The sequence below is a fragment of the Mustela erminea genome, chromosome 4 (genome assembly GCF_009829155.1).
Source record: "Mustela erminea isolate mMusErm1 chromosome 4, mMusErm1.Pri, whole genome shotgun sequence".
In the NCBI taxonomy this organism is placed as follows: Eukaryota; Metazoa; Chordata; class Mammalia; order Carnivora; family Mustelidae; genus Mustela; species Mustela erminea.
The window spans coordinates 72,968,375-72,981,509 of record NC_045617.1 but is presented as its reverse complement, the minus strand read 5'-3'; the positions used below and the strand labels follow the sequence as shown (position 1 = coordinate 72,981,509).

General features: G+C 36.1%; 1 protein-coding gene across 3 annotated transcripts in view; it reads right to left on the bottom strand.

The window, feature by feature from the left end:
• The window catches only part of THEMIS (thymocyte selection associated), a 189,224-nt gene extending 178,484 nt beyond the window's left edge, over nucleotides 1-10,740 (bottom strand). For all 3 annotated transcript variants that reach the window (XM_032339576.1, XM_032339577.1, XM_032339578.1), the window contains exon 1: nucleotides 10,406-10,740. In XM_032339576.1, the coding sequence (XP_032195467.1) occupies nucleotides 10,406-10,496 (91 nt within the window). In that variant the 5' untranslated portion in view covers nucleotides 10,497-10,740. The remainder of the gene's footprint in view (nucleotides 1-10,405) is intronic.
• Nucleotides 10,741-13,135: the final 2,395 nt, after the last annotated feature.

Here is a 13,135-nt window from a genome sequence, read left to right as displayed (position 1 = left end):
TTTCAATTGTCTACCTGAAATTTCTACATAGATAAATAATGGATATTTATATGTCACATGACCACTACAGAGATTTTGCATTCCGCACTGAAGCCCCTGATCTCCACAACCACTCTACCGAATGCACAAACACCTATCTTCTCTTAGGACTTTCCTTTCTGCTTTCTTCTCTATGTTCGAGGCGACAGGAATATTTTTCTATTCCCCAGACTAAGCTCTTTTTGGTCTCCAGATGTTTACACTAGCTTTTCACTTTGTCCGGAACATTCATCTCCAAGATCTTTTCTTGGCTAATTGCTCCTCATCCCTCAGACCTCTGCTCCTAAATCAGTTCCTCAGAGTGGCCTTTCCTGATCACTTGATGTTACAGGCCCCTCTGGCTTCCCAGCCCTCCAGCAGATTACGTACACCTAGAGCCTTCAAGGCCTACACCATCTGTGTCTACCCACAGCCTCAGCCTCGTCCCCGTCATCCTCCCTTCAGTTGCTCTGCTTCTTTCTCACCGGCTTCCTCTGAGTTGTCCGAAGAAAGCCCTTAGGTGGTTTGCACTTGCTCTGTCCTCTGTGGGAATGTTCTTCCAGATCTGTGAAAAGCTTATTTCTTCAGTTTATTCTGGCCCCTGCTCAAATTTCATCTCATCAGAGATACTTGCCTTAATCATCCTATCAAAAACTCATCTCTGCGGTGCCTGGTGGCTCAGAGGGTTAAGCCTCTGCCTTTGGCTCAGGTCATGACCTCCGGGTGCTGGGATCAAGCCCCGCATCAGGCTCTCTGCTCAGCAGGGAGCCTGACCCCCTCACTCTGCCTCCTTGTGATCTCTCTCTGTCAAATAAATAAATAAATAATCTTTAAAAACAAAAATGCATCCCTTCTGTCTGCCTGTTTACTTCCTAGATAGTTTTCATGGCACTTGTAAATATTTTAAATCAATCATTCATTTGTCATTTGTCCAGTGCACTGGAATATAGGATCCAGTAGGATAGGAGCTTTGTGTTTTTCCCCACTGTAATTCTATCCTGTTGAACAATGCCTGATCAATATTATCATAATTTATATACACTATTCCCTGCTGAGCTTCACTTGATGTTTCTCTGTAAAACAGGCTGTTAGGATCACTGTAGTAGAATCATTATCCTTGATTTTTATAATTATATTTTAAGTTAATTTCTAGGAGTCAGATGTTTATACATATTATACATATTATATATTGAGACATATTGCTCAATTGATTCCTAGAAAGTCTTTAGTGATTTACATACCTACTAATCATGCCTCCTCTCATTTCTATACATTCATGCCTGTAAGTTTTGTGAATCTTTTTAATATCTGTGATCTGAGAGGTGATTAGGAATGATTTATTACTTATTAGCATTTTATGGTTAAAAAATTTGAAAATTTTGGGGGCACCTGGGTGGCTCAGTCATTAAGCATCTGTCTTTGGCTCAGGTCATAATCCTTGGGTCCTGGGATCAAGCCCGGCATCGGGCTCCCTGCCCAGCGGGAAGCCTGCTTCTCCCTCTCCCACTCCCCCTGCTTGTGTTCTCTCTCTCGCTGTCTCTCTCTCTCTCTCTGTCAAATAAATAAATAAATAAATCTTTTAAAAAAATTTTTTAAATAAATAAAACAAATTTGAGAAATTTTTATATGATTTCTGGCATATGAATTGCCCTTTATATGTTTTTCCATTTTAAAATTTTTATTCATTTTTGTTTATTATTTTTTAATGATTTTTATAAACCTTTATGTATTTTTTAATAAAGAAGTTTTCTATTTCACAAGTTCAGTTCTTCACTTTTTAAAATCCTTAGTTTAATATATTCTTCTATGGTTTCTCTGAGTGTTCTTATTGTTAATGTTTTAACTTTTAATGTTTTCTTCTCCATATTTAATTTATGTTGGTACATGTAACAACAGTGGAATTCAAATTAGTTTTATTTTACGTTTTAGAAATTATTATTATTATTTTTTAAGATTTTATTTATTTATTTGACAGAGATTACAAATAGGCAGAGAGGCAGGCAGAGAGAGAGAGAGAGGAGGAAGCAGGTTCCCCACCCAGCAGAGAGCCCAATGTGGGGCTCGATCCCAGGACCCTGGGATTATGACCTGAGCTGAAGGCAGAGGCTTTAACCTACTGAGCCACCCAGGCGCTCTGATTTTAGAAATTACTGATCAGTTTTCCTCATTATATATGAACATATGGTAATCACAATAATAGTTAAGATTTCCTGTAAGATATCCATGGGCCATTTTGCTAAATATTTTACATACAATAGCTCAATTAATCTTCATACCAATCTTCAGGGTTATGATGAAGCCTATTTTTCTCGAAAGAGGGACAGAGAAAATGTCAAACATTGTAAGTTGACTATGAAATCATCTCTCATTTGTAACAGACAGGAGGCAGAGTCTTGAGTTTTTAACCTAGTTTTATGCTTCATATCAATAGTGTGATTTAATATGAGCAACATCTTATTAGAGTATCATCCTGCCTATTATTACTGTGGTTAAGTTGGGAGCATCCAAACCAGTGCCACTTTTTCTCAAGTTCCCTCAAACCTCTCTTCTCCCAAAATCTCCTGTCATGGAATCATAACCACAAGATGGGCAAAACCTGGTTTGACCTTCTATACTATCAGAAAAAGCAAAAAGAATATAAAGAATATGTTTCCCTGCACTAAAAACAAGACACCAAAATACTGAGAGTAGATGCTTAGAAAAAATATTCCAAAAGAATACTGGAAAAGTTATGTTATTATCTAATAAAATAGACCTTAATTAAAAAAAATCATTTGGAAAAAGGATGACAAAAATAGAGTAAGAAGCTATAACCCTCATTAATATAAGCACATGCAACAACTCAATCTCAAAAGACAGAAATGAGGAATGATCTAGATAAACGAACAACAAAAGGATTTCTTTTATATAACTCTTTCAGAAAATGATAAAGCAGATGAAAAATACAAAATGAGAGCAAGATTCAAGCAAAACAATGAAAAACTCAAGCTACTTGGTATGTATAGAGAAATATCATACCAAACAATACAACATATGCTTTCTTTCAGCACATGTGAAGTACTTCCAAAGTAGGTTATGTCATACCATAAAGTGATAGAAGTCTTAATTTCAAAGAAACAATGTAATACAGACTATTATTTTCTAACATACAACAAAATTATTAATTAAAAGCAAAAGAAAAGCTAAGAATAGCTAAATAGCTAAAGAAATCCCATATTATCAGTAAATAAATAAAATAGTCATTGGATTAAAAGGAATAAACTGTGAGCTGCATAATCAATCCTACTTGACAAAATTCACAAGACACAGTTAAAACAGTACTTAGAGGAAAAATTACAGTTTTAAGCTATAATCAAGAGAATCATGAAATGTCTTTTAAATGACTATTGATTCAACCTAGGATACTAGAGAATAAGCAAAGGAGCAAAAAGAGAAATGAAATAAAATAATGAAAATCAAGTCAGAAATCAATGAAAGAAGCAAAAGAAGAGGGCATATTAACAAAACCAAATTCTGATCTTCCTTCAAAAATTCTGTGGTCGGTCAATAGTTCTTATAGGAGATTTCTACCAAATTTTTAGGAAAAATTCCAAAGTTTTTTTTAGTTACCCAGAAAATAGAAAACAACAAAAATCACTATAGCTAATTTTAGGAAGTTAGTGTTGCCTTGAATTGAAAACAGATGAATTTATTGTCTCATTTCAAATGTGATTAAATGTAAAAATCTTAAATATCAATTCTACAATTGTATTTTGAAAAAATATATATAATATAAAAGGATCTTCAACTTGAAAATTCTTTTTTTTAAAAGATTTTATTCATTGGGGCACCTGGGTGGCTCAGTGGGTTAAAGCCTCTGCCTTCGGCTCAGGTCATGATCCCAGGACCCTGGGATGGAGCCCCGCATCTGGCTTTCTGCTCCACAGGGAGCCTGCTTCCTCTTCTCTCTCTCTCTGCCTGCCTCTCTGCTTGCTTGTGATCTCTGTCTGTCAAATAAATAAATAAATAAAAATCTTAAAAAAAAAAAAAAGATTTTATTCATTTATTTGTGTGTGAGAGAGAGAGAAATAGCATGAGTGGGGGGAGGGGCAGAAGGAGAAGCAGGCTCCCTGCTGAGCAGGGAGCCCCATGCAGGACTCCATCCCAGGACCCTGGGATCATGACTTGAGCTGAAGGAAGATGCTTAATCAATTAAGCCATCCTAAAAATTCTTTAAAAAAAAAAAAAAGATTTATTTTATTTGTCTTTTAGGTTATATTTATTTATTTGACAGAGAGGAGAGAGAGCCTGTGTATAAGCAGACAGAGCAGCAGACAGAGGGGAGGAAGAAGCAGGTTCCCCGATGAGCAGGAAGCCTGATGGAGGACTCAATACTAGCACCCTGAAATTATGACCTGAGCAAAAGGCAGAAAGAAGCTTAATTCACTGAGCCACCTAGGCACCCCAGATTTTTTTTTTTTTTTGAGAGAGAGAGAGAACATAGGCATGTGAGTAGGCATGCAAGTAGGAGTGGGGGGAGAGAGAGAGACTCTTCCAGCAGACTCCCTGCTGAGCACAGAGCCCCATGCAGAGCTTGATCCCAGAACCCTGAGCTCATGACCTGAGTAGAAACCAAGAGTCAGACACTCAACTGACTGAGTCACACAAGCACCCCTCAACTCAAAAATTCTTTAAAGGTAATGTACATTAACAGACTAAAGAAACCAAAGTACATTATTATCTTAATCAATGAAGAAAAAATATTCACGGAGTTCAGTATCTATTTACTATGAAAACACCTAGAAAGCAAGGAATAGATGAAAACGTCCTTAATTCAGTGAAGGTTAAATACCAATCTTAGAACATTAGACTTAGACTTAAAGAAAGAATTTTTTATGTATTTTCTTTATGATAGGAATTAGACAAGGATTCCCATTTTTGCTTAAATAGTATTGGAGGCCCTGGCCTACAATATAAAGATAAGGGGAAGAAAAGGTTGCAAAACATAGTAGGAAAGAGATGCAACTCTTGATACTTTCTACTGGTATCAATAACTATTGGTTTTAGGAAAACCAACACAAATAAAAAAGATAAACTATTAGAATTAATAAGAGTTCATCAGTACTACTGATATTTACTTGATTCCTCTATGTCAGTGATAGTCCATGAGAAAACAGAAGAAACATGATTATTAGTCAATATAGCAATACATATATATATGTTTACATGTGTGGATTCTAGGAACTAATCTAGGAGACATTTTATTGAACTCTAATACTTTATCTAGATGGGTTTTGTTTTTGTTTTAATGAGAAAGAAACTATGCTCACACATAGGAAGACCTTACTATTTAAAAATCTGAATCAAAATTAAAAGATCTATATATTAAAAATCCCAGGTCAGAATGGCTTCATGTGGAAGTCTACTAAATATTTAAATGAGAAGTAACACTAAATTTGCATATTTTAGAAGACTCCATCCAAGAAATTCTATTAATGTCAACATAACTCAGTACAAAAACATGGTTAGGACACGATAAGAAATAAAAATTATATGCTAAATTCATTCTCCAAAAGAGATACAAAAATTCTAAAAGAAAAAAAATTAGTAAACCAAATTTAGTGCTATATGACCAGGTTAGTTTTATTCCACAGGGAAAAGGCTTATTCAACATTTTAAAAATCAATATATACAAAAAACATATAATCATCACAAAAGTCACAGAAAGAATATGTGACAAATTAAATATACATTCATGATTTTTTAAATTATCAGAAAATGGAAACTTATTTAACTTAAAACATACTTCAGGATGAATTACTGAAATCTCTCTGTGGTTGTGATTTTTTTATCATTATTCCTATTCAGTCTTATGGTGGAAGCACTAGTCAGTTCTTTAACTGAAGGAAAAAAAAATACAATAATTGGAAGGAAGAAATAAGATCCATCAATATTCATATAATAATAAATATGTACACAACAAATCCAAAATAACCTAAAGGTATTATTTTTAGAACTCAAAAAACATAACAAAGAGAAAATGAAAGTTTCAAAATATATTATTTATAATGGAATGAAAAAGTCAAATTAAGAATAAAAGCAAGTATAAGAACTTCACAAAAAAAAAGCTATAAAATGAAAGGAGATCTATATAACTAGATAGCTATACCAGGTTTATGGGTCAGAAGACTTCATTTAAAATGATGCCAATTCTCTCTAAAGCAAGGCATTGCTAAGCAAAATACCAAGAAGACTTTTGTGAAAATTGAGAAGTTAATTCTAAAGTGTATACGAAAATTCAAATTGCCCAACTTGAAGGAGAATAATAAATTGGAAGAACTTATTCCATAGTATAATTCTCAAATTTGGCTGCATATTATAGTCATCAGGGATATTTTCCAAAACCCGATGGTGATACTGCATCTTTCACATAATTAAATCCTTATCTTTAAGGAGAGATCCAGCATTTTTTTTTAATATTTTCCAGGTGTTTCATGTGCATCCAAATTTGAGAGCCACAGCTCTTGCAGCATATTATCATATACAATATAAATTATGTATTATTTTAAACGTGCATTAATTAAGATAGGGTGAAACTAATGTAAGGATAACAATTAGCCAAATGGGACAGAATAGAAGCTATGGAAAGAGACACACCCACATATGTATGGACACTGTTTATGACTAATATAGCACAGTAAGGCAGTAGGAAAAAGGCAGTTTTTCAATCAAAGTCACTGCACCAATTGGCTCTATAGAAGAAAAAAATAAACAGTGATCTCAATCTCAAATCATATAAAAAAATATCAATTCTAGTAGACTGCAGATCAAAAGGAGGGAGTAAACAAATGGGATAAATGCTAAGAGAACATCTTCATGAACTTAAGGTAAAGAAAATCTTCTTTGACAACACACAAAAAGGAAAATAATTATTAACTGACTACACTAACGCTAAAATTAAAAACTTCCATTCATCAAAAGCTGCCATTTAAAAAATAAAATGTCGGGGCGCCTGGATGGCTCAGTGGGTTAAAGCCTCTGCCTTCGGCTCAGGTCATGATCCCAGGGTCCTGGGATCGAGCCCCTCATCGGGCTCTCTGCTCAGCGGGGAGCCTGCTTCCCTCTCTCTCTCTCTGCCTGCCTCTCTGCCTACTTGTGATCTCTATCTGTCAAATAAATAAATAAAATCTTTTAAAAAATAAAATAAAATAAAATGTCAATCTATAGACTAAAAGAGGATATTTGCAACACAAGTTGATGACAAAAGGTCAGGACCCACTAATATATATATATATATATATATATATATATATATATATATATATTAGCGTGCGTGTATAATCAATAAAAAGAAGTTACAAAATCCAATAAATAGATGAGCAAGAGACATGAAAAATGTTTTCATAAAATAGCATTTCTGAGGGCACGTGGCTCAGTCAGAGAAGCGTGCAACACTTGATCTCAGACTTGTGAGTTTGAGCCCCACATTGGTTGTGAAAATCACATAAAAATAAAATCCTTAAAAAAATAAAATAGTATTTCCAAAAGGTCAATAAACATATGAAAATGTGACCAATCTCATTAGTCACTGGGGAGATTCAAACTCAAACCATGAGCTACCATTATACTCTTACCAGAATAACTGCAGTCACAAAGACTGATAACATCAAGTGTATTGCCAAAGACGCAGATTACCTGGGACTCCCAAACACACGCTGCTAGTGGGAATGCAAATTAGTATAACTACTTTGAAAACCTATTTTACGTTATCTATCAAGGCTGAACGTACACATACCATATGACATGGCAGTTCCACTTATGTATATACTCAAGTAAATGCACAGACATGTGAACACACATGTATAAACATGTGAACACACTTGTGCAAGAATGTTCCTGACAGGGACACCTGGGTGACTCAGTTGGTTAAGCAGCTGCCTTCGGCTCAGGTCATGATCCCAGCGTCCTGGGATCGAGTCCCACATCGGACTCCTTGCTCAGCAGGGAGCCTGCTTCTCCCTCTGCCTCTGCCTGCCATTCTGTCTGCCTGTGCTCGCTCTCTTTCCCTCTCTCTCTCTCTGACAAATAAATAAAATCTTAAAAAAAAAAAAAGAATGTTCCTGACAACGTTACTGGTAACAGCTCCAAACTGGAAATAATCCAAATGTGCATGAGCGATAAAATGGGTATATAAATTGTGGTAGAGTTAACAAAGAGAATATTATACACATCGAAATGAGTAAGTTATCTAGAACATCGTGGTCGGATTTTACAAAGATAATGTTGAATATATATGCCAACCAAACCAAGAATACATACTATAATCTTTTCATTTATGTAAAGTTCATAAATGGACAAAAGTCAGGATAATGGTTACCTTTGGGGAGGATGGTAGATAATGACTGAGAAAGGGCACAAACTGGGGCTTTTAGAATATTTGCAATTTTCTATTTCTTGAGTGTTGGCTCTATAAATGTGTTTACTTTGTGAAAACTCATCAAACTGTACATTCTTTTCTCTTTCTTATTTATTTATTTATTTGACACAGAGAGAGAGAGAGCGCACAGGCAGGCAGAGCAGCAGGCAGAGCAGCAGACAGAGGAAGAGGGAGAAGCAGGCTCTCTGCTGAGCAAGGAGCCTGACGCGGGGCTCAACCCAGGACCCTGGCATCATGAGCTGAGCTGAAGGCAGTTACTTAAGCAACTGAGCCACCCAGGTGCCCCTGTACATTCTTTTCTCTTAATTGAAGTAAAATACAGTAGTAAAACATTTAAGAATGATGATAGTCAGAACACATAGAGAAATAAGCTCTCTTCTTTTATAAGAGTTAACATAAAAATGTCAAATTTTCTCAAGTTAATCTATAAACTCAATACAACCTGATTAAAATTCTAGTACCATTTCTTCAATAACAAAATTAATTTCTTTGAAAACACAATTACACGTCTATGAATAGCTAAGTCAACTTAGCAAAAAGGTGTAAAAACCTGGTCTGGTCTATACATGAAATATATTACAATGCTTAGCCTGGATCCACTGTTACACACACACATAGGGTGATTTGAGAACAACTGAAAAGAGATGAGTGGAGTAGAAGAAATACTTCAGAGACAGACTAATCCAGATGTGAGCCCATAACATGATTTAAAGTAACAACACAAATCAGTTGGGAAAGATGACTCGCTTAGTAAATGGCACTGGGAAATCAGGTTTATTATATGAAAAAAATCTAAAATTGGATCGCTCTACAATGTATCTCAAAGTGTCTTCCAAGTGGATTAAAAAATGAGAAATAAAAAACTGTAAAGTTGATATACAATAATAAAGAAAAATATCTTTGTAACTTCTCATGCAAAGCTTCAAAAGCAAAACATGAGACAAAAAAAATGATTTGGGGCTGGCTTAGGAACAAAGATACATTTCATAATATGGTCTGATTCCACATAATCGATTTACAAATGAATTCAACAAAACCCTATGTCAAGCTGATGATGGCAGCAGGTGAATGTGTGTATGTGTGTATGAGCTAGATCTGACATTTGTCAATCTTTATTTCATAATATAATATCTAAAACCCTATTTTGTCTATGAATAGGACAGATTTGCCTACCAACAGTTATTTAACTTAATTTCCCAGTAGTTTTTTTGAATCTAATTCTACCACTCTTGTGACTAGAAATATATATTTTCCTAGAAAATAACTCTTTGTCCTACATGTTTTCAAACTCACTCCTTAAAGATTCTAGGGTATATTCCATAGGATTTAACATTCTTTTACTGAATTAACACAGTAAGTCACCTCAAAACACACTAACTTATTATTTAAGAATCTTAGATGAACTCTAACTTTTCAACATAAGATTCTTACAAATCATCTTTGATTAGCAGATATTAACTTCTATGCCTTCAAATCGGAATGTCATTATTTAAGGAATTAGAGGAGTTAGGCCACTACAGAAAAAGTGAGAGAAATGTTGGCATAAGTAACACTGCAAAGTGGTTAAGAGTTTGGTTAGTTTTTCTTTCTAAACACTGTGTTTTTAATAGCTGTTTTATTTAAAAAAATACAATTTTATTTTGCATATTCTAGAGATATAAACATGCATAGTAACTCTTCACTCCTGGAGTATACCCATGTCAAAGAAGAGACATGTTGGACTGTTAAGAGGCCTACAAAAAAGCTCAAAAAGCTTCACTTAATTCCTTTTCCCTTACCTACCCCAGTTTCTTCTCTCTAGCACTCTGGGATTGTAACCACCTATCCGTTAATTACTTTCTTTCTTTCTTTCGTGATTACCTTTCTTTCAACAGAACTCACATATTTTCTATTAAAATTTCCCCTTCCAGTTCCCAAAAGGGCATACCTTATTAGCAGTTTCTAGCAGCCAAGGGAGAATAGGGTGCTTACCTTCAAAATAGATGCCTGACTGGACTTCTAGGACCCTAGGAAGTGTCCTGAGGTCAAGGGACTGAACGAACTCTTCCAGCGACAATGCCATGGCTTGGGTCTTGCACAGTCCAAGCACTTACAGAAGCTCCTGCCTTCTGGGTGTCACTTGTTTGCAGCTGTTGTCCCTGCTGATCATTCCTCCTTCGGGCAGGCGAGGATGTCACACTAGAGTCCCACTAGGGTGGAGTAGCTCTGTGTGGGGAGAACTGTGAGGTGGGAAGGAGGCGGCAGGGGACAAAAGGTGTGACAGCTCTTTTTGTTCTCATTGTGGCTTCATTTCCTTCTGACACTGAAGCAGAACAGGATGGGGGGGCGGCGGTGAGCATGTCTTAACAGACAATGCAAAAAAAAAAAAAAAACAAGAGATGGTAAGTAGCTCACTCTGTCTGTTGCCAGCCCAGGTGCGCCTCTACAACACTGGCAAGACTGTTGGGACTTAGGGCTGCATGTGGCTTTTTGAACCAGAAAAGAATAGGAATACAGGACTAGAGTCAAATCTTAAAATGGCACCATGTTAATTCTTTATGTCTTTAGCTCATTTCTAAAGTTTGGCTTTGTGCCTTATTTGCATACTCTCAGTGCTTTCACATTAAATTTGGTTACAAAAGTGCTCTGTGTCAGCTCTTTTGAGAAATCTGATACTCTGAAGAGAGAGGATCGAAACTACTTTTTATTGTTCCACATTAAAAATTTTGCTGAATCTTAAAGGAGGGTAGGGGAGGGTCACAATATGCAAAATGATACAGTAAATTAATCCAGTAGGTTAATACGAATTTTCTAATCACTACAGAATAGTGAAAGTATCTAAATCTGTTGTGAGGAAACTGGGTTTCCTGGGTTTAACTCTCTTTAGATGTATAGGTGACTTCAGCCTTATTGTCTCTGTTCATTTGGCTCAATTATTAAATGAAAAAAAAAATAAAAAAGTAGAAGGAGTCAATGAATCAAGCAATTTCTCCCCAGACTAAAATTCTGCATTTCGGATTCTGTGGTCCAAATAGGGAGAGGGACATGTCCAAAGTCAAAGAAGCGAGAGAACCCTTGTTGAAACAGATCCCTTAAAAATTCCCCTTCTCAGGGTCACCTTGTTGGCTCCGTGGGTTAAAGCCTCTGCCTTCGGCTCAGGTTGTAATCTCTGGGATAGAGCCCCACATGGGGCTCTCTGCTCAGCGGGGAGCCTGCTTCCCCCTCTCTCTCTGCCTGCCTCTCTGCCTACTTGTGATCTCTGTCTGTCAAATAAATAAACAAAATCTTTAAAAAAAAATAATTCTCCCCTCTCTATTCTTTGTATTTAGCACAAACAATGTTTTATACCTAGTTTATACAACTCAAGTTGATATTTTCTTTCTTTTTTTTTTTTTAAGATTTTATTTATTTATTTGTCAGAGAAAGAGAGAGAGCACAAGCAGGGGGAACTGCAGGCAGAGGAAGAGTTTTGTAAGCTCTATATCAAAATAAGGTTCCTGCTGTGCAAGGAGCCCCCATGCAGGACTAGATCCTCATGACCTAAGCTAAAGGCAGCTGCTTAACCAACTGAGCCACTCAGGTGTCCCTCAAGTTGATGTTTTTTAAGTCTCTTTAAGGATAAACAAAGGAAGACTAGTTAGTATAGGTATAGGTGAAAGATACTAAGAAGCTGCACATTCTCCTTATAAACTGGGGACTCCCGGCTCTTTGTTGGGAAACTGTTATAGCTTCAGGCTGCAGAGTATAGCTAGACAGAGGGGGTCAGGGCTCACCCCAGCTCCACCATTCCCTTCACATAAATGACCAAGCAATAAAAATGCAACCTTATTTTGATATAGAGCTTACAAAACTCTTTCAGCTCAAATCATATCTGACATTTGAAATAATCTGCTTGGCTTCATTTCTTTCTTTACAAAACTTGAATTTATGGGGTCCTATTCATAGTTTTCACTAGTAGCTTCTACTTCCTCACTTGGAACTATTTTGTCCCCAAAATCTCCCAAACTTGATCAGTCTGCCTCCTGCACACCCAAGCTCAGGCTCTTCAATTGGCTGCAAATACTGTTTACAGCCTAATAGCAAGCATATCTCACATTGCAGATCATATAAAAAGGACTGCTGTGGACAGCTCCTTAAAAAATCATACATCTTTTAGAACTGGTGCCACAACCAATTTCATTTCATACTTACTCCAAGCTAGATTTTACTTGCTTTTTTTGTTTGTTTTTATTTTTGTTTTTTAACTTTCCCAAATCAACTTTCTATCCTACTAGCCAATAAAGCCTTTTTGAAATATCACCTGTATCTTAGTTATGTATGCTATCCCTGCTTTTGTTCTTTCAACAGATAACCCTTGGTTTCTGCTATAATCTGATTCTCTGATATTACCAATCTTAGTAATGACACTACCATTCTACCAGTTTCCCAAGCCAGAAGGCTGCATCATGGGAGAAGCCATTTCTGGCCTCTGAATCCCTCAACCCCTCACTGTCACTCATTCTGTTCTTGTTCTGTATCCCCACGGTTACTACTTTAGTCTACATAGAAATCACTTCTGACACCGTAGGCAAGGAATTCGTGACAGGAGCAGCCAAGACAAAACCGACAAATAAAAATTTTGAGAAGGTACTTGCATCTAAAGTGGATGACTACAGTTGAACAACTGAAACAGTAAATTACAAGTGCAATAATAATGATATTAATGAGAGCTCAGAAACAAAC